The 19,134-nt window shown below is 41.6% G+C and overlaps 1 protein-coding gene across 4 annotated transcripts in view; it reads right to left on the bottom strand.

Annotated features, from left to right (window-relative positions):
* Positions 1 to 19,134, bottom strand: part of SLC22A15 (solute carrier family 22 member 15) — a 119,592-nt gene that overhangs the window by 37,600 nt on the left and 62,858 nt on the right. For 3 of the 4 annotated variants that reach the window (XR_016037261.1, XM_055402725.2, XM_055402724.2), the window contains exons 3-6: positions 14,046 to 14,178; positions 13,241 to 13,405; positions 5,723 to 5,852; positions 1,100 to 1,315 (exon numbers count right to left, since the gene is read on the bottom strand). Coding sequence is in view for 3 of the 4 variants with exons in the window: in XM_055402725.2 (XP_055258700.1) it covers positions 1,100 to 1,315; positions 5,723 to 5,852; positions 13,241 to 13,405; positions 14,046 to 14,178 (644 nt within the window). In the remaining variant the exon portion in view is untranslated. The remainder of the gene's footprint in view (positions 1 to 1,099; positions 1,316 to 5,722; positions 5,853 to 13,240; positions 13,406 to 14,045; positions 14,179 to 19,134) is intronic. The other variant, XM_088835612.1, reaches the window with a different exon arrangement.

The following is a 19,134-nucleotide window of genomic DNA, read 5'->3' as shown; positions in this document are numbered from 1 at the left end:
CTGGTGTGTCTGCTGCTTTCCTTCTTCTTTGAGGAGGAGGGTTGGGGGATTTAGGTCCATCTAGTCAAGGCTATCGGAGAAGGCAATGGCAAGCCACTCCAGTACTATTGCCTAGAAAATCCCATGGATGGAGGAGCCTGGTAGGCTGCAGTCCGTGGGGTCGCTAAGGGTCGGACACGACTGAGCGACTTCACTTTCACTTTTCACTTTCCACTTTCACACATTGGAGAAGGAAATGGCAACCCACTCCAGTGTTCTTGCCTGGAGAATCCCAGGGACGGGGGAGCCTGGTGGGCTTCCGTCTATGGGGTCACACAGAGTCGGACACGACTGAAGTGACTTAGCAGTAGCAGCAGTAGCAGTCAAGGCTATGGTTTTTCCAGCAGTCATGTATGGGTGTGAGAATGGGACTATAAAGCAAGCTGAGCATCGAGAATTGATGCTTTTGAACTGTGGTGTTGGAGAAGACTCTTGAGAGTCCCTTGGACGGCAAGGAGATCCAACCAGTCCATCCTAGAGGAGATCAGTCCTGGGTGTTCATTGGAAGGACTGATGCTGAAGCTGAAACTCAATACTTTGGCCACCTGATGCGAAGAGCTAACTCATTTGAAAAGACCCTGATGCTGGGAGTGATTGGGGGTGGGAGGAGACGGGGACGACAGAGAATGAGATGGCTGGATGGCATCACCAACTCGATGGACATGAGGTTGAGTGAACTCCGGGAGTTGGTGATGGACAGGGAGGCCTGGCGTGATGTGATTCATGGGGTCGCAGAGAGTCGGACACGACTAAGCGACTGAACTGAACTGAACTGGGGGATTTAAAATTCACATTAGATACTTCATAAGCAAAAATGTGTTTCTGACATCTGTAAGTTCAGTAAACCTCCTGGCAGGCACCATTACTTCCTCCTTGAAAGGGAGGATGCTGAGAAAGCTCAGGTGAGCACAATGCCTAAGGGAGGCAGGGGAGGGTTGCTTGTTTTTGAAAACAATCTCATGCTGAACACAAGAGTGAAGTTTTCTGTAACCCTGAAGAAAGAAGAGATTATCAATAACCTGGGTTGCAGATCAATAGAAGAGCCCTTAGAGAGAATTACCAGATGAACATCAGGGTCAGGGTGTGCCCCAAGAGCACCCGGTAACGGAACAGGTCCAGGAAGCTGCCGGTCTCCTTGCAGCTCCTGTTGGCTGGGTGTGTTAGTGAGAAGGTGCACTTGAGCTGGCGGTTCCTCTTGGCAATGAGGTACAGAGCGGCTTCAGCCTCACGCAGTCGACCCTGGGAGTATAACCAACGAGGTGATTCAGGAATGAATCTGAAAGAGACGTCATCAAAGGCTGTATATTCGTATAGGTACATACGCACCAGAAGGAGACAGATCCCCCACGCTGTACATGGTCCCCAAACCACAAGTGGATTCCATGTTAGGTTTAAAGCCTGACTCTCCCAATGACACGTGGAAGAGAGAGGGCTACAGAGGGCAGTTGTCAACAGTTGCCAACATAAATAATGGCCTCTTTTATGAATGGAAACCAAAATCATGCTTCCAAAGCTGCAGCGAAAAAAGCAGACTATGCATTTACTTTTTTTTTTACTTATTTTTAATTGAAGGATAATTATTTTACAGTATTGTGTTGGTTACTACCAAACATCAACACGATGCATTTACTGTTCAGCAAATTTTAATATATAAATAGCAATTTATAAATTATATAAATAATATATAAACAGCAATACAATACTGAGTAATTCTTCATAAAACATGCATCAAAGATGAAATTCCAAATCATGGTCAAGTGTTGTTAGAATAATATTAATAAACATAATACAGAATTTTTAAAGTTCTGAAAAAGCCTCACAAAGATTAAAATCTCTATTATACATCAGAAAAGAATTTTTAAAGTATTTTTAACATAGTGATGCTATTTAAAATGTAGATTTTAAGACTACATATAAAAATGAAAAATAAGTGATCACATTTTAGCAGTTTTAGAGCTTTTAAAGCTTTAATATTCTGCAGTCAGCTGACACACTCACTTTAATATGTCCTGAGGATATTTCCTGATCTCCCAAGTCCTTCAAGAAACAAAGCTTATTTTGTGGTTAACTTTCAGTTCCAAAAAAACAATAGTTGTTTCTTACTGTAGCTATAAAGTACCAAACATTTCTATTGCCACAGCTCTCTTTCATCAGTTTCAAGACAGGTATTATGCATCTTTTCTCCTCTTCACAGTTCTGCATATTTTTAGGGGACCTTTCAAAAACCAACTGGTGGCAGGAACATGGACACTTTGTTTATAAAACACAGCATCAAACCTTTTGATCTAATTTGATATTATTTGACTAAAATGAAACTTGCATGCATTTACTTTGATTTACTTGTTTTTAATTGAAGGATATTTAAAGTGCCTTTTAGAACTCTCCACGCCTTTCAGTAAGGAGAGTGAAGGGCAACAAACACCACACCGTCTGTAACTTCATGGAGAGTCAGTTTGTCAATAACCAGTTGAGCACTTTCATTTTGCATGAGCAATGTAATAGGCACTGAGAGGAAAGACAATGGAAACAAAAAAAGGCAGGCATTTTCCCAGGAGTTCTGCTGGGGGAGAGACTACTCAGGCACAACATTTGGATTCAGGAACAAAGGCTTCTATAACCTCCTGAAAAAATTCCTTTATCCACTTTTTCACTACTATCTGATTAATGTTACTAATACACAAGCAAAATAATCAAGTAAAATGCCATTTTGTTGGAAGTTAGGCCAGCCGATGATTATCATCGGATCAACCGGTATCCACAGGGCCATATATGAGGCACAACGTAAAACTATCTGATCAAGCCTAAATACAAATAAAAGGAACATAAGACTGGTGGGGTGAATATGGAGAGTGTACATGGGATAGAAATATAGCTGAAATAACAGAAAATCTATTAAAGTAAAAATTAAAACTGAGGAGGCTGAGAGGAGTGGAAAAGGACCAACTAGGAAACAGTCAACACGTTAGCAGTCACTGTATCTCTGACTAACTTATTCCCGCCCCCATTAAGGTTCTCTGTGTTTTCAGAGTTGTTCATAAGCAATAAAGTCACTTTTAAAACTTTATAAATCATGTTTAAAGATGGTATTTGAGAAACACTCAGGTTTTAGAAATGTGACTCTGTGTTAATGAAACTATTTCTACTTGGATTTATCTGGATGATTTAAACATAGGACCTGATATTTCTCCACATTTTGAGAAGCCGATAAGCTTCTCAACAACAAAACCCCACCCAGTTGTCAATGGACAGATTTAGGAATACGAGTTCTAACACGAGCTGATTATTCCCACAAAACAGTAGGGCATGTTTCTAAAAGGAAAAGGAGGCCCTTGAATATGCTGCCCTCTACACAGTGTCCTGATCACTTTTAGAAGTTATATTGCTAATTTAACACTGAGGCCTCTGCTCAAAAATGTCCTGTGAAAACCTTTTTAAATTAAGGGGGCACTGATTTCTAAAATAAAACTGTTCTAATTCAAGTGTTGTGAAAACGAGGAATTTTTGAGCTAAATAACAAGGTCTCTAGTAAAACAAACAAGGTATGTCTCTAAAATGACATGACTGTTTCTGATGTTGCTGACGGTTAATGAAGGCTAATTCTAAAGGTTTTTGTGCCAACATCTGTCCAATGGACAGGAGGCATCTGGTCTATGGAAGGGCCCAGGGCTTTGGTGCTGGGAAACGCAGCTGAGCAAAGAGCCAGGGCTGTTCAGAGCTCATTTTATAGAGGTTAGGCTCCGCGTGAGGCAGAAATAAGGGACCACTGGAAGGGTGCCAGATAAGTACTGCAGAATTCAGACAAGAAGGGGAATGAATGGGTATCTGACCAGGAAAAGCAAACTGGGAAGGCTACTAATAAATAAGAGAAATGGCGAGACGGCACTGAGGAGCTGGCCAGAGCACTGACTAGCAGGCGCTGAGGCGGAGCAACCCGAGGTGTACACTGGAACAGGGAGCAGCTTGTATGCTGATGGGAACACAGGGTGGGATGGGAGATAAGCTGGAGGCTGCCTGCAGCCAGCCTTGCTTTCCGGGCTTGACAGAATACACATACAGTGTGACTCTACGTGCTTTCTTCTGCTTCCCATCTTTCAAGAGCAGAATTAATCTCTCATCAAGTCAAAGTCCCCACCGAGCACTAAGCAGTAACAAACAGAATATACATTCTGAAAACTAAAAGAATGCCTTGGATCAACCAGTGAAGTCACTCTACTATTGAAGGAGGGATGAGAACCAGCCTAGATTAAAAAGTATGCCTGCGTGCTCAATCACTCAGTCGTGTTTGACTCTTTGCGACCCCATGGTCTCTGAATCTTCTGCATTGGCAGGCAGATTCTTTACCAACTGTGCCACCTGGAAGGCTCTAAGAAGTAGGCAGTTCATTAAATATTTAAAAATAAAATACATTTATTTACTAATATGAACAAGAATGCTTATTAATTAGAGGAATCCATTTTTTCCAAAACTTTATAATATACAGCATAATAAAATATGGCTAGTTTTCCTTTCTAATAAAATTATCTCACTCTAGTTCACATAACTGAATGCATTTCATAAATTTTACCTTTCTAATAAAGGTTGGGGGCTTCCCTGGAGGCTCAGTGGTAAAGAATCTGCCTGCTAAGCAGGATACATGGGTTCAATCCATGGGTAGGGAAGATTCCCTAGAGAAGGAAATGGCAACCCACTCTAGCATTCTCGCCTGGGATATCCCATGGACAGGGAAGCCTAGCGGGCTACAGTCCATGAGGTCGCAAAAGAATCAGATAGGACTTAGATACTAAACAACAACATCAATAAATATAGGTTAACTATTTCTACTATATTCATTTTTGCACTTAACAATTCTCTTAATTTCAAAGAGAGAATGAAAACAGATTTCAGCTCAATTCCCAAATCTCAATTAGTAGAACTTACATAAAGAATTACTAAATCAAATTGCTACCTCAATGAAAATTCCATTACAGGCATCTCACTTTACAGGAAAGAAGAAAGCTGGCACCACTGGCTGAAAATTTTATTTATTCCAAAGATTTTGATGTTTAGGATTAAAGGTCTGATATCTGAGGGGAGAAAGCCTTTCACAAGCACAGTAAAACTTCTGGAGAAACAGGCCTAAGTTGGTGGCTCATCTTACAGCCTTAAGAGGAGCATGGTGTGATATCTTGCTTTGACCAAGGCATCATCCTTGTACTGCTTTGAATCCATGCACTCTAAGGATTTCTCCCATATCTGAGGATCTTCCCATGTTCACCTACAGAGGCCCTGAGATGACAGTTATCTATGGAATGAGGAGGTATCACTCTATATTCAATATGCATAGACTGGTCTATAATATCATACTTTGGTCACACCCCTAGCACGTGATCTGATCCAGCCTGAAGATTTTTAAGCTTAAGGCATTAGGTTAAAAAAGAAACTAGTACCCTCCCTTGAGAATTTGAAGGTTAAAATGCAGAGGTTGAGAGGTTACTTTAAACAAGGGATACCTGCATTCTGAATTAATTAAGCATCTCTCTTCCCAGGAGCTGCCAAGCATTGGAGCACTTGCGGAATTTAGTTCTTCACCAAAGTCAGTTCAGGCAAACTCCTGAAAGGGAATAACGCTGCTCATTGACCCGCATCCTCTTAAGACATTCCTTCTGCTTATTAAATTAAAAGTCTAAGAAGAAAAACTACTTACAAAGATAAGAGAAAAACCACTGTTCCCTGCAGGTTAACCAGTATGGCTAGGGTCCTCCAGGAACGGATGAAGTATCCCAACAGGGCATATTGGGCAATGCCGACTGCGAAGAAGAGGCCACCAATTGACCCTAATTCAGGAAAAGAGACTTGTTACTGGAGAAAGAACCATCTGCAACCCCATTTCCAACCCAGGTCATAGAACCAATCCTTTCTTTCTGAGATGTCAGCAGAAAGAAAAACCTACACAGATATCATCGAGGATCAGATGATAAAACCAGAAGAGAGGCCAGGAAATCAGTGGGAAAGAAGGAAGGACAGATGAAAAATACAAACTACATGTGGTCAAGATAAATTTTAAGGGCTGCCCAAGTGCTTTCTGCATTGATGTTGCACTGACATCTGCCTGAACTTGTGACTGAGACTTGGAAATATTGTTTGCTGCGCGGTGGGAGGTTTTTAGGTCATGAGACTATGGCAGTGGTGGGACTGCATCTCCATCACAGAGGCTGTCCCTGAAACCTTTATCTTGAATCACAGCCTACTCCCCAGTTCTCCATACTGTCCTTCCCCATTTATCACCACCAGATACATGACATTTTACATTTGTTTCTTGTCTTTCTCTTCCAAGTAGAAGCATGAATTTTTGTCAGCACACTGACAGTAAAAACATCAACCATAGGCTTGCTAAGCATCTTAGGATATTTGAAATAAATAACAAATGAGTACAAACCCACTGTCCTGCCCAGTATACTTGTAAATTCTGTACCTCTGACATGCTTTCTATAACTGCTACTATTAGTAGTAAAGTACATCTATCACTATTTATTTATATAATAGCTATTATTTGTTGAGCATTAGACTTTATAAACATTTCCTATAAAGCTAGTACCACTATTAGCTATCTACAGAGGGAGGAAATAGCTCAGAGAAAGTTAGGTGCTGCAGTCTAAGACATGGGGCTGCATGTGGCCCAACCAGGAGGTGCTGTCCCCCAGTCTGACTGGACAGCCTGCGCTCGGTACTGTTCCTGTCCCCTGTCACCCTTCTAGGGAAAGGCGGACTCCTGTGGGCATCCCACAGCAATATGACTTTGTTATAGGAATTGTCAACAACAATCCTGCAAGACAAACATTTCTCTTATTCTTGTCCACAGATTATCAACCTATAACAAAACACAATGACTTGTTTGCTGTCTGCCCTAGTGAGGAAAAGGGGGATGCAGAAGGGAAGGCTAATGTGACAGTAAGTTCAGCATGAACAGAAAACCAGTCAGGGCATGTGGTCTGCTAACTAAGGGAATGGGATTTCCATTCCCTGTGATTTCCCTAGAAACTTAGATAATCAATAGCTATTACAGATTCATTACAGTGCACCAAATAGCACCTGGTTTCCAAGAACACGGCTTTCTGTCATTGCTCAGAATAGTTTCAAGTACTCAGTATCTATTGACAACAACGTGGGCAAAAAGACAAAGGGCCACAGGATGGGACCACTTTAGCGGGACCAAGTTCAGACCCCAGTTCTTCTACACACTGTCATGTGACTTTGGGAAAATCACTAAATATCTGAGTCTCTGTTTCCTTATAAATGAAAGAGAAATAATAATACAAACCTCAAAAAGTATAGTCATTAGTTTCAAATGAAATAATGCATGCTGTACAAATGTTAGCTATACGGTCCTATTGTAAAAAGGGTATAGCCCCTTATATCTATTAACTTCCCCAAAAATGCCATCTGGAAGCCTCCGCTGGTGAGTATCTGTTATAAAATATTGCCTACTTAGCACTCCTTTCTAACTCCAAGAATCCTTTCCTTTTTTTGGAAAGATGACCTCCCCATATTTCATCCTTGCAGTTCAAGGGGGAGATGTCAATCGTGGTTCCCCCCTGGTGACCCCAGCTGAGACAATCAGAGCTCCTACCAGTATTTCAGGATTTTCAAATACTGAACTTGGCAGTTAAAACAATGACCTCCTGGGCCTCATCCCTGACCGAGCAGGGGAAGTTTCTCAGAGACAACGGGAAACAGAAATGAGACACATCTAACTTCCTGGTTCTAAGCATTGCCAAGGCCTGGTTCTTCTTGCTTTGGTTGTGTTAGCCAAATGATTCCCCTTTGTATCTAAGCACATCACAGGTGAGTCTCTGTCACAGAAAGACCTGGCATCAGCTGGATATGGTAAACAGGAGGAAAGGATTCAAAGGTTCTAGTTTCCTGACTTAAATACCATGATGACACGGCTATAGATAGAAGTCCCGGAGAAGGATGTAGATTTTAGGTGGAAGAAAGCAATACGTTAATTTGAGGGGTCAACAGACTTCTGCACGTGATACCCAACTGTGGTCCTCGGGTGGGCAGGACCGTATGTGCTCTTTATGTTTCACTTCTATATGTTTCCTGATTTTTTTTTTACAATGAACATCAATAACTTTTGTTATAAGTTATTTACATAAGAAAATTTAAAATAAATATATTAATATGACATTTTACATAGCTTTAGTATTTTATCTTTTCTACTCTCAATAATTTTCAATTATTCTTGTTAAGTACTACACTGCAACTGGTTAAAAATGGATGTTTTCAGTTTGCACTTATACTTTATTGTATGTACTTTATATAGCATTTTATACATACTGAAAATATTATTTGTAATCATGCACAAATTTTCCAAAAAAAATTTTTTTTACTGCTAAACAATCAGGGTGCCATGCCATGCTAAGACGCTTTAGTAATGGCCGACACTTTGCAACCTGTGGACTGTACAGCCTGCCACGCTCCTCTGTCCATGGGATTCCTCCCATTAATCCCCTATTGTGAATCATTTAGATTTCCCCCCTCGATTTCTTTCAGTTCTGAGCATATCTGAAGTTATAGGAATATATAAAATCGTGCTGGAGAGCAACATGGATGGACCTAGAGAGTGTCATACTGACTGAAGTCAGATAGAGGAGAAATATCATATGACATCCCTTATATGTGGAATCGAAAAAGAAATGATACAAATGAACTTACTTACAAAACATAAAGAGACTCACAGACTTACAGAACAAATGCTGTGGGGGAAGGGGCAGTTAGGGAGTTTGGGATGGACAAGTACACACTGCTACATTTAAAACAGAAAACCAACAAGGATGTATGTATAGCATATGGAATGCTGCTCAATGTCACGTGGCAGCCTGGATGGGAGGGGAGTTTGGGGGAGAACGGATACATGTATATGTATGGCTGAGACTCTTCCCTGTTCACTTGAAATTATCAAAACAAAATAAAAAGGTTTTGTTTTTTTTAATTGTGCTGGAGAGAATAGCCTGGAAAGAAAGGTCAAGGACAAAACTTTGGGGAAAGACTGCTCATGGGAGAGGGAAGGAAGAAACTCCTCACAAGAGTTTTAGGGGCAGCAGAAACTGATTTCTGTCCTGGGTGCAGGTCAAGTGCACTGGCCCTCCGGGAACTCTCTCAAGCTCCTTCTGAGTTTCACATTGAATTTGGCAACCATCTGGTACCACTGTTGCAGGTTTTTTCCCCTTTCTCCCTTTTCCCTTTGCTATAGAAATTTTAATAGCCTTACTTTAACTCAGCCTCAAGGAAAAGAATGGAAGGTGAAAGTGCTTTAACAGAAATCTTTTCACTGGCTTCAGGCAACTGGAAAGGGAGCAAGAGACCAAGAGGTCTTTCTTTGTGCTGAAGATATGCAACGGGACAGGAATCATCCTAGAGAACTTGGTGGGGTGGAGGAAGTATACATGTTTTGTAAGAAAGCATCTTCCTCATGGAACCACTAGAGTCAAATGTGAATATTTTACTAGAAGAATGTGCCAGGAAGATGAAAAACATGTACTCATAATGCTTTGCATGAGCAAGATTTTGGACTCAGGGAAACCAAAACCCCAGGAGAGGGTGTTTTGTGTCTTCCCCTGGATAATGTGAGTGGTCATGAACACTATCATCACTCATTTCTGGCAAAGTCCCAGCAAGTGTGAACCCACTACTTGCAAAAATGACTTTAAAAGTCTCAATGCAAACTGAAGACTCAAAGGATATTTTCTCACTGATCCTAACTTAGGACCTGGGTTAGGGGGGAAAAAAAAGCCCATCTCTAAAGGCTTTTCTGAAAGCTAATATAGACAAAGTGAATTATGAAGCATGATGTGTAAGAAGCAGGCAAGAAGCCTGTCCTGCGAGGATGGAGCTGGTGTCTCCTCCTCCCCAGTTTAGTTCTAACTTGTCCAAACCTCTGTGTCCTTCAGCTTGGACAGCAGTTCGGTGGACACATGAATACAGCAGAGCTTATTTTGTCTCTGTCTTCCAATTCAATACATTCAGTTCAGTTCAGTTCAGTTGCTCAGTTGTGTCCGACTCTTTGCGACCCCATGAATCACAGCATGCCAGGCCTCCCTGTCCATCACCAACTCCCAGAGTTCACTCAAACTCATGTCCATCGAGTCAATGATGCCATCCAGCCATCTCATTCTCTGTCGACCCCTTCTCCTCCCGCCCCCAATCCTTCCAAACATCAGACTCTTTTCCAGTGAGTCAACTCGTCGCATGAGGTGGCCAAAGTATTGGAGTTTCAGCTTTAGCATCAGTCCTTCCAATGAACACCCAGGATTGATCTCCTTTAGAATGGACTGGTTGGATCTCCTTGCAGTTCAAGGGACTCTCAAGAGTCTTCTCCAACACCACAGTTCAAAAGCATCAATTCTTCAGTGATCAGCTTTCTTCACAGTCCAACTCTCACATCCATACATGACCATGGGAAAAACCATAGCCTTGACTAGACGGACCTTGGTTGGCAAAGTAATGTTTCTGCTTTTTAATATGCTATTTAGGTTGGTCATAACCTTCCTTCCAAGGAGTAAGCGTCTTTTAATTTCATGGCTGCAATCAGCATCTGCAGTGATTTTGGAGCCCCCAAAAATAAAGTCTGACACTGTTTCCCCATCTATTTCCCATGAAGTGATGGGACCAGATGCCATGATCTTTGTTTTCTGAACGTTGAGCTTCAAGCCAACCTTTTCACTCTCCTCTTTCACTTTCATCAAGAGGCTTTTTAGTTCCTCTTCACTTTCTGCCATAAGGGTGAATACATTCAATTCAATACATTAGCCTTTACTAACTCTGAAGACACGACCAGTGACAAAAAAAGGCCAAGCAACCAGTATTCATATGAGGTGACCCATGACAACACCCTAATGGTAGAAAGCAAAAAAGAACTAAAACGCCACTTGATGAAGGTGAAAGAGGAGAGTAGAAAGGCTGGCTTAAAACTAAACATTCAAAAAACTAAGATCATGGGATCCAGTCCCATCACTTCATGGCAGATAAATGGGGAAACAATGGAAACAGTGACAGCTTTTATTTTGGGGGCTCCAAAATCACTGAGGATGGTGACTGCAGCCATGAAATTAAAAGATGCTTGCTTCTTGGAAGAAAGGCTATGACAAACCAGACCGCATATTAAAAGGCAGAGACATTACTTTGCTGACAAAGGTCTATATAGTCAAAGCTATGATTTTTCTAGTAGTCATGTATGGATGTGAGAGCTGGATCATAAAGAAGGCTGAGTGCTGAAGAACTGATGCTTTTGAACTGTGGTGTTGGAGAAGACTCTTGAGAGTCCCTTGGACTGCAAGGAAATCAAACCAGTCAGTCCTGAAGGAAATCCACCCTGAATATTAATTGGAAGGACTGATGCTGAAGCTGAAGCTCTAATACTTTGGCCACCTGATGTGAAGAGCTGACTCATTAGAAAAGACCCTGATACTGGGAAAGACTGAAGGCGGGAGGAGAAGGGGGCGACAGAGGATGAGATGGTTGGATGGCATCACAGACTCAAGGGACATGAGTTTGAGCAAGCTCTGGGAGATGGTGAAGGACAGGGAAGCCTGGCATGCAGCAGTCCATGGGATCGCAAAAGTCGGACATGACTGAGTGACTGAACAACAACAAATGGAAGATACAAGAGGGGAGTCCTCAGGGAAAAGTGGTATGACATGGGCCTGGCATCATCCTGGCCCTGACAGTCATGCGCTGTGTGAAAACAGGCACACAACCTCTCCTTTTGTTAGGGGGAACACATTGACTGAAACCACCCACTCTGGTCAGGCACCATTAACCATCTGCAGTATTTTATGACAGTAGGTCCTAGTAAGGAACACGGAACTAACAAGCCACCACCAACCAAAAGAGTTTGGGAAAGGTCAAAAGGAGACACCTTGTGTCCAACCACCTCCCAGAATTCTCACTGACATCCATCTTGGCTGAGCAACTCATGTGCCACTAGGAAGGACCCTGAGTCAGAATGACTGGTCAAAGACAACCCGGAAACTAATCCCATCACCATAAAACTGAGACTGCGAGCCGCGTGGCAGAGCAGCTCTCCTGGGCTCCCTCACCCTACTGCTCTCCACCCGGGCGCCCTTCCCAGTAAAGTCTCTTGCTTCGTCAGCATGTGTGTCTCCCCCCGACAATTCACTTCTGAGTGTTAGACAAGAGCCCACTCTCGGGTTCTAGAAGGGCTCCCCTTCCCACAACACTTTCAGTGGTGAAGTGTCCTCATTTGCAAAATGAAGGTAGAAATTCTTAACTTGTAGATTCTGGGACTATTAGAGGCATGGGCCAGATGCGGAGCTTGGGTCCTGGTACATAACAGATGCTCATCAAATGGTCGTTCGCACTCTCTCACCTACATCCTCGTGCAGACTCATTTCTACAGCTGTACAATCAACTTGTTTCCATATTAGTACAAGAACATCTATAGTACTCAATAACTTTTAAATGAATGGAAAGCAAAACAAAGTTCTCACTGCAAACCTATAGTCCACAAAGTAGAATCATAGTGCAATTGCCCTCCCAAGACATTAAGTCAAGGATGCTTTTAAAATCATTTATAGTTCTTGAGAAGATGATGGGATGGTTAAAAGTAATACAGAACATGGCCTCCATTTGGAAACTTAAACATCACTAAAGAAATACTACAAGAGTATTACCTGCTGATTTGAAGAGAACAGTAAAAAGGCCTATGAGACAAAGATTTAATAAAATACAATACCACGGCACTGAGAAAGGAGTTTCTAGTATTTTCTCTGCACTATTTTTCACTTTATGGTAAAAAGCAGTTAACGAATACCTTCAGGCAGTCTGTGAGTATAGGGACAAGGTCACCATCTGTAGGCCCCAGGGGAGACTACCAATAGGGGAATAAAATGAAGTGACTAATGACTCATTCAAGGCCACACAGAACTCAGGGAAGGAAATCTAGGGATTTCCCTGGCGGTCCCATGATGAAGACTACGCTTCCAAGGCAGGGAATGCAGGTTGGATCCCTGCTCAGGGAACTAAGAGCCCATATGGTCAAAAAAAAAAAAAAAAAAGCCAGAAAGAAAGAAAGCAAAGCTAGTATTTGGATAGAGCACCTCAAGCCTAGATGCAATTTTAGATACGAGGGCTAAGCTGGTTCCTGCATAGTTCTCTGGAGCCCCTCCCCATCTCCAAGTCTGGTGGATTGAAGCAGTACCTGCGAGTGCCCAGTAGGCAGTGCCCACACATTCGTTCAGCAGGACGAAGGCCACCAGCGACATCCCTCCGTTCATCATGCCCACCAGGAAGCGAGTTATTGCAAAGAACTCATAGGAGGGGGAAAAGCCATTTGCGATAGCAAACAAGATGTCAAGAGCAAAACCTAGAATGAGAAGAACAGTATGCAATAATCCAGAGGCAAAACGCACTCGATGAATGTAATATGTGTGTTAATTTGTAAAGATAAATCTTTGTGGATTTAAATTTTCTAGGGTATATTTTGTTTTTAAATCAATTTCTCTTAAAGATTATCAAGAAAAACTGAGGCTTTCTTTGTTACAAGTTGATTACTGTCCTCATGTGCAGTTTTCAACCATTCCCAATCATGCTGGAAATTGAAAATTCCTAGCTCGTACTCAGCTTGTCAAGTGAACTATGCTGAGTCCTGTGGAGCTCATCTGAAATGAATCAACACACAAGACATAAGGAAATGGATATAAGGAAATGGATCTAGCAAACTGCCTTAATCTTTGTTCTCCTTAGAAACATGGCATGAATTAGAATCCACGGATTATAGAAGGCACCACTAGGAAATGCTTATAATGCAAATACCTGGCCTTCCTCAGGTATGCTTTAAAATGCTTGTCCAGAAGCACTTGGCCTCTCACCAGTGAAATAAAAATCAGTTCTGGGTCCACACGGCAATTCCCTGAGAAACTTAAGGAAATGGTCTCCTTACTATTTCTCTGGGAACCTTAGGAAAATAACTTCTCTTATTCAGTTCATGAACACTAACAGATTACCTGTGAGATAGACTTTTTTCCTTCCGAAGCGATCAGAGAGTTGACCAAAAGTGATAACTCCTACAAACACACCACTGAAGAAAAAAGAGCTTGCTGCACTCACTTTGTAAGATCTGTTGGCAATTAAAAACCACTAGAGGAAGAAAAAAACAAAGGGTAGACATTTAAGTCACAGAAAAGATGGATGGATGGAGTTAGCTATTTAAAAAAAGCAAATGTACAACATAAACTTGTATACTAGAATTTCTCCACTGCATTACCACTGTTAACCAGAATTCAACAGAACATCCATCCAGGACAACACCCAAGGAGATTCTGTCTTCAGAAACCCCAGAAATTGTTATTGTAATGTGCTCCCACAGTAGTCTATAAACATCCTGTTATAGCACTGAACACAGTACAGTATGTAATAGCTAATTGCTTACCCGTCTGTTGACTATGTCCTTCACTCCAAGTCCCTGCATTTCTAGACAGGAAGAGCTGTATGCCGTTAGTTTCTGTTTCTCTGACACCTAACATACTATATGACATATATGAGGCCAAAAATGAACGGTCCTTTTCTCCAATAAATTAATGGGCTTTAAATCCCTTGAGTATTTTCCTTGAAAAATTATACATACAATAACAATATAATTGGGCTTTCCAGGTGGCTCAATGCTAAAGAATCCTGCAATGCAGAAGACTTGACTTTGATCCCTAGGTCAGAAAGATTCCCCAGAGAAGGAATTGGTAACACACTCTAGTATTCTAACCTGGGAAATCCCATGGGGAGAGGAGACTGGTGGAGTCCACAGGGTCACAAAGAGTTGGACATAACTTCACAATTAAATAAAAACAAACCATATGATACACTGATTCCACTTCTGAGTATATATACAAAGGAACCGAAAGCAGGGATTCAACAGGTATTTGTGTGCTAAGGTTCATAGCAGCATTAGTTACAACATCCAAAAGGTGGAATGAACCCTAATGTCCATTCACAGATGAACAGACAAACAAAATGTGGTATATACATCCAATGGAATATTATATAGCCTTAAAAAGGAATGAAATTCTAGCAAGCTACAACATGGATGAACTCTGACCTTATGCTAAGTGAAACAGACAAAAAGAAAAAATATTGTATGATTCCATTTATGAGTGTGACACTGCAATTTATAATAATAAGTATATATTTGGTTTTCAACTATTGTTCCTATAACATAGCTCTTGAAGCCCTTGTAATTTCCTATGTAAGAATTACAGGGGTATCTTTTTAAAAAAAAAAACTTTTATATTATATTGGGGTAGAGCCAATTAACAATGTTGTGTTGATTTCAAGTGAACAGCGAAGGGACTCAGTCACACATGTACATGTACCTATTTTCCCCTCCCATCTAGGCTGTCACGTAACACTGAACAGAGTTCCATGTGCTGTACAGTAGGTTCCTGTTGGTTACCCATTTTAAATATAGCAGTGTGTACATGTCCATTCCAAACTCTCTAACTTTCCCCTCAGGGGGTAAATTTTTTTATAAGACTTATTTTTCCAGTTCCTGAAAAAGCTTCGGAGCAATAAAGCTAAAACAGGTGTCTTTTATTATTTATAACAAGTCCCTTTCAATCACACTGAGCTTATTATGTTAATGAGGTGACTTTTGGAAAGCCTCATAGATGGGGGCTGGTTGTCAGGGGAGCCAAACATGTAAAGAGGGTTGGAACTTTCATCCCCTCCCTCCAGGCCTCTGAGCAGAGAAGAGCAATTGGAGGTTGAATCAACTGTCAATGGCCAAAGGCTTAATCAATCATGCCTTCATAATGAAGCTGCCAAAAAATCCAAAAAGATGTGGTTTGGAGAGCTTCCAGGTCACTGAACTTGTGCTGGTACTGGGAGGGCAGTTGAGCTCTGAGGGCATGGAAGCTCTGTTCCCTTCCATCCGTCTACGCCTTGCTCTGTGCACCTCTTCCACCTGGCTGTTCTGGAGTTACAACTTTTTATAATAAATCAGTAATCTAGTAAATAAAATGTTTGAGTTCTGTGAAATTCCCTAGCAAATTAATCCAACCAAGAGAGGAGGTCAGAGGACACTCTGATTTACAACCAGCTTATCAGAAGCACAGGAAACAGCCTGAATTTGTGACTGGTGTCTGAAGGGGGCAGTCGGGGCAGTCCTGTGGGATGGAATCCTGACCTGTGGGACCTGATGTTAACTCAGGTAGATGGTATCAGACCTGAACCAAACTGTAGTACACCATGCTGGTATGGCAGAACAGCCTGATGTGGGAGCCCCACCCTGCCCCCTAACTCCCACCCACACGTATCTGTTGGCAGAAGGGTCTAAAGGGAAGTAGTTGCCAGTAGAGAAGACACTGGAGGAGTGTTTTTCCTTTACCTGGACTAATCAAATCCCCAGAGACAAAGTAGCACAGTGGTTACCAGGGGCTGGGAGAGTGAGGAGTTACCTGTTAGTTTGGGATAATGACAGAGTTGTTGAGGTGGATAGTGGTGATGTTTGCACAAGGATGCGAATATATTTAATGTCCCTGTACTGAACGCTTTAAAATGACACACTTTATGCTATGTATGTTTTACCACAATGAAAAATAATCCCTGGAGTACTGTGTGTGTTAGTTGTTCAGTCGTGTCTGACTCTTTGTGACCTATGGACTGTAGCCCCCCAGGCTCCTCTGTCCATGGGATTTCCCAGGCAAGAATACTGGAGTGGGTTGCCATTTCCTTCTCCAAGGGATCTTCCCAACCCAGGGACTGAACCTGGGTCTCCTGCATTGCAGGCAGATTCTTTACCACTAGGGAAACTTACAAACTCAAAGAGAAAGTAATGACCTTCTACTTAAAATACCATTATCTTTAGACCTAGCTAGTGACGTGTTACAGTGACCTTTGCTTACAGAGATGAAAGCCAACCTGTGTCTCAGATGTGACCTCAGAGAACCAAGAGACTACTCATCTCTCCCCCGCCATAGCCCCTTTCCTGGGCTCAGCAAAGACAAGTTTAAGAAAGCCCTTTCTTGAAAACTCTCATGGAGACACCCCTTACTTGTCCGTTCTCTATACTTCAAACTGCTCCTGTCCCATGCTTTGACAACCAGTCGTTATGGCCCAAAGCACATCAACTTCTCCCCTTCTCTTGTATTTCCTGCAAGACCAGATGGATAAAGATCTTGACAAGACATCTTTAGGCAACAACAACACACACAGACATTTAGGCACTGGAGAATAAACAAGGATGAAGCCCCTCACTAATGCTGTGCTTTACTACTTTTGAATTCTTTTCTCCTTCACATGCAGCTCTTAACAAGATCAATTAACTATTTTCCTAGCCCTGCATGGATTAGAAATAATAGTCTAGGGTGCTGCTGCCCTTAAAGATAGTAACCAGGCAGTTACTGCTCTCCGTGGAAGTCGTAATTTATTTATTTATTTATTCAAGAAGCTCTTTATTTATTTTTTTTTTTCAAAGAAATGAACAGAGGAAAATTTATGCGTCGAACCTGGACTGGTCACTTATGATAATATACATGCTACAATTCCATTCTCTCCAATCATTCCACCTTCACCCTCTCCCACAGAGTCCCAAAGACTGTTCTAAATGCCTATGTCTCTTTTGCAGTCTCTTAAACAGGGTTCAGGTTACCATTTTTCTAAATTCCATATATATGCGTTAATATACAGTATTGATGTTCTTCTTTCTGGCTTACTTCACTCTGTATAATTGGCTCCAATTTCATCCACCTCATTAAAACTGATTCAAATGCATTGTTTTTGATGGCTGAGAAATACTCCATTGTGTATATGTACCAAAGCTTTCTTATCCATTCATCTGCAGATGGACATCTAGGTTGCTTCCGTGTCCTGGCTATTATAAACAGTGCTGCAATGAACATTGGAGTACATGTGTCTCTTTCAATTCTGGTTTCCTCGGTGTGTATGCCCAGGAGTGCGATCGCTGGATCATATGGCAGTTCTATTTCCAGTTTTCTGAGGAATCTCCACACTGTTCTCCATAGTGGCTGTACTAGTTTGCATTCCCACCAACAGTGTAAGAGGGTTCCCTTCTCTCCACACCCTCTCCAGCACTTATTGCATGTAGACTTTTGGATAGCAGCCATTCTGACTGGTGTGAAATGGTATCTCATTGTGGTTTTGATTTGCATTTCTCTGATGATAAGGGATGTTGAGCATTTTTTCATGTGTTTATTAGCCATCTTTATGTCTTCTTTGGAGAAATGTCTGTTTAGTTCTTTGGCCCATTTTTTGATTGGGTCACTTAGTTTTCTGGAATTAAGCTGCAGGAGCTGCTTGTATAATTTGGAGATTAATCCTTTATCAGTTGCTTCATTTGCTATTATTGTCTCCCATTCTGAAGGTTGTCTTCTCACCTTGCTTAGAGTTTCCTTTGCTGTGCAGAAGCTTTTGATTTTAATTAGGTCCCATTTGTTTATTTTTGCTTTTATTTCCAATATTCTGGGAGGTGGGTCTTGGAGGATCCTGCTGTGATTTATGTCGGAGAGTGTTTTGCCTACGTTCTCCTCTAGGAGTTTTATAGTTTCCGGTCTTACATTTAGATCTTTAATCCATTTAAATAAGAGAGTGAAGGAAGCTCTATGACCAAAAACTGAACTATACTCCAGGTTTTTTTTATCCAAGTATTTAATAAGTATTTGATTAGTTTCTACTAGAGGTTAATAAAACTATTCTAAACACTGGGAATACAGGTGCAAATGAGCTAGACTTGGTCCCTGACCTCATGGAGTGTAAGTTCTAGTAGAGTGAGACACATTAAACAAGTAAACATATAGGGACAGGCTGGAAGAAAATCTCTTTAAATAAGGTATCCAGGAAGACTTCTCTGGGGAGGTGACATTTGTGACCTGGATGATGAGGAAGTGATCAACACCGAAAAGCTGTTTGGGGAACATGAGGATGAGTGCAATGGCCATAAGGTCTTTGAAGACATGTCAGAGTGCCTTTTGCTGGGTGGGATGTAATGAGACCAGAGAGCTGGGCAGGCATCAGGTCACGAAGGCCCTTGAGTCACAGTAAAGAGCTGGGATTTTAGTCCAGTGCACAGAGAGACATTGCATGCCT

This window comes from Moschus berezovskii, chromosome 4, assembly GCF_049115385.1.
Source record: "Moschus berezovskii isolate FMDL1 chromosome 4, NW_MosBer_1.0, whole genome shotgun sequence".
Classification (NCBI taxonomy): domain Eukaryota; kingdom Metazoa; phylum Chordata; class Mammalia; order Artiodactyla; family Moschidae; genus Moschus; species Moschus berezovskii.
Note: the sequence above shows the minus strand (reverse complement) of the source record. Positions and strands in the feature narration are given on the sequence as shown.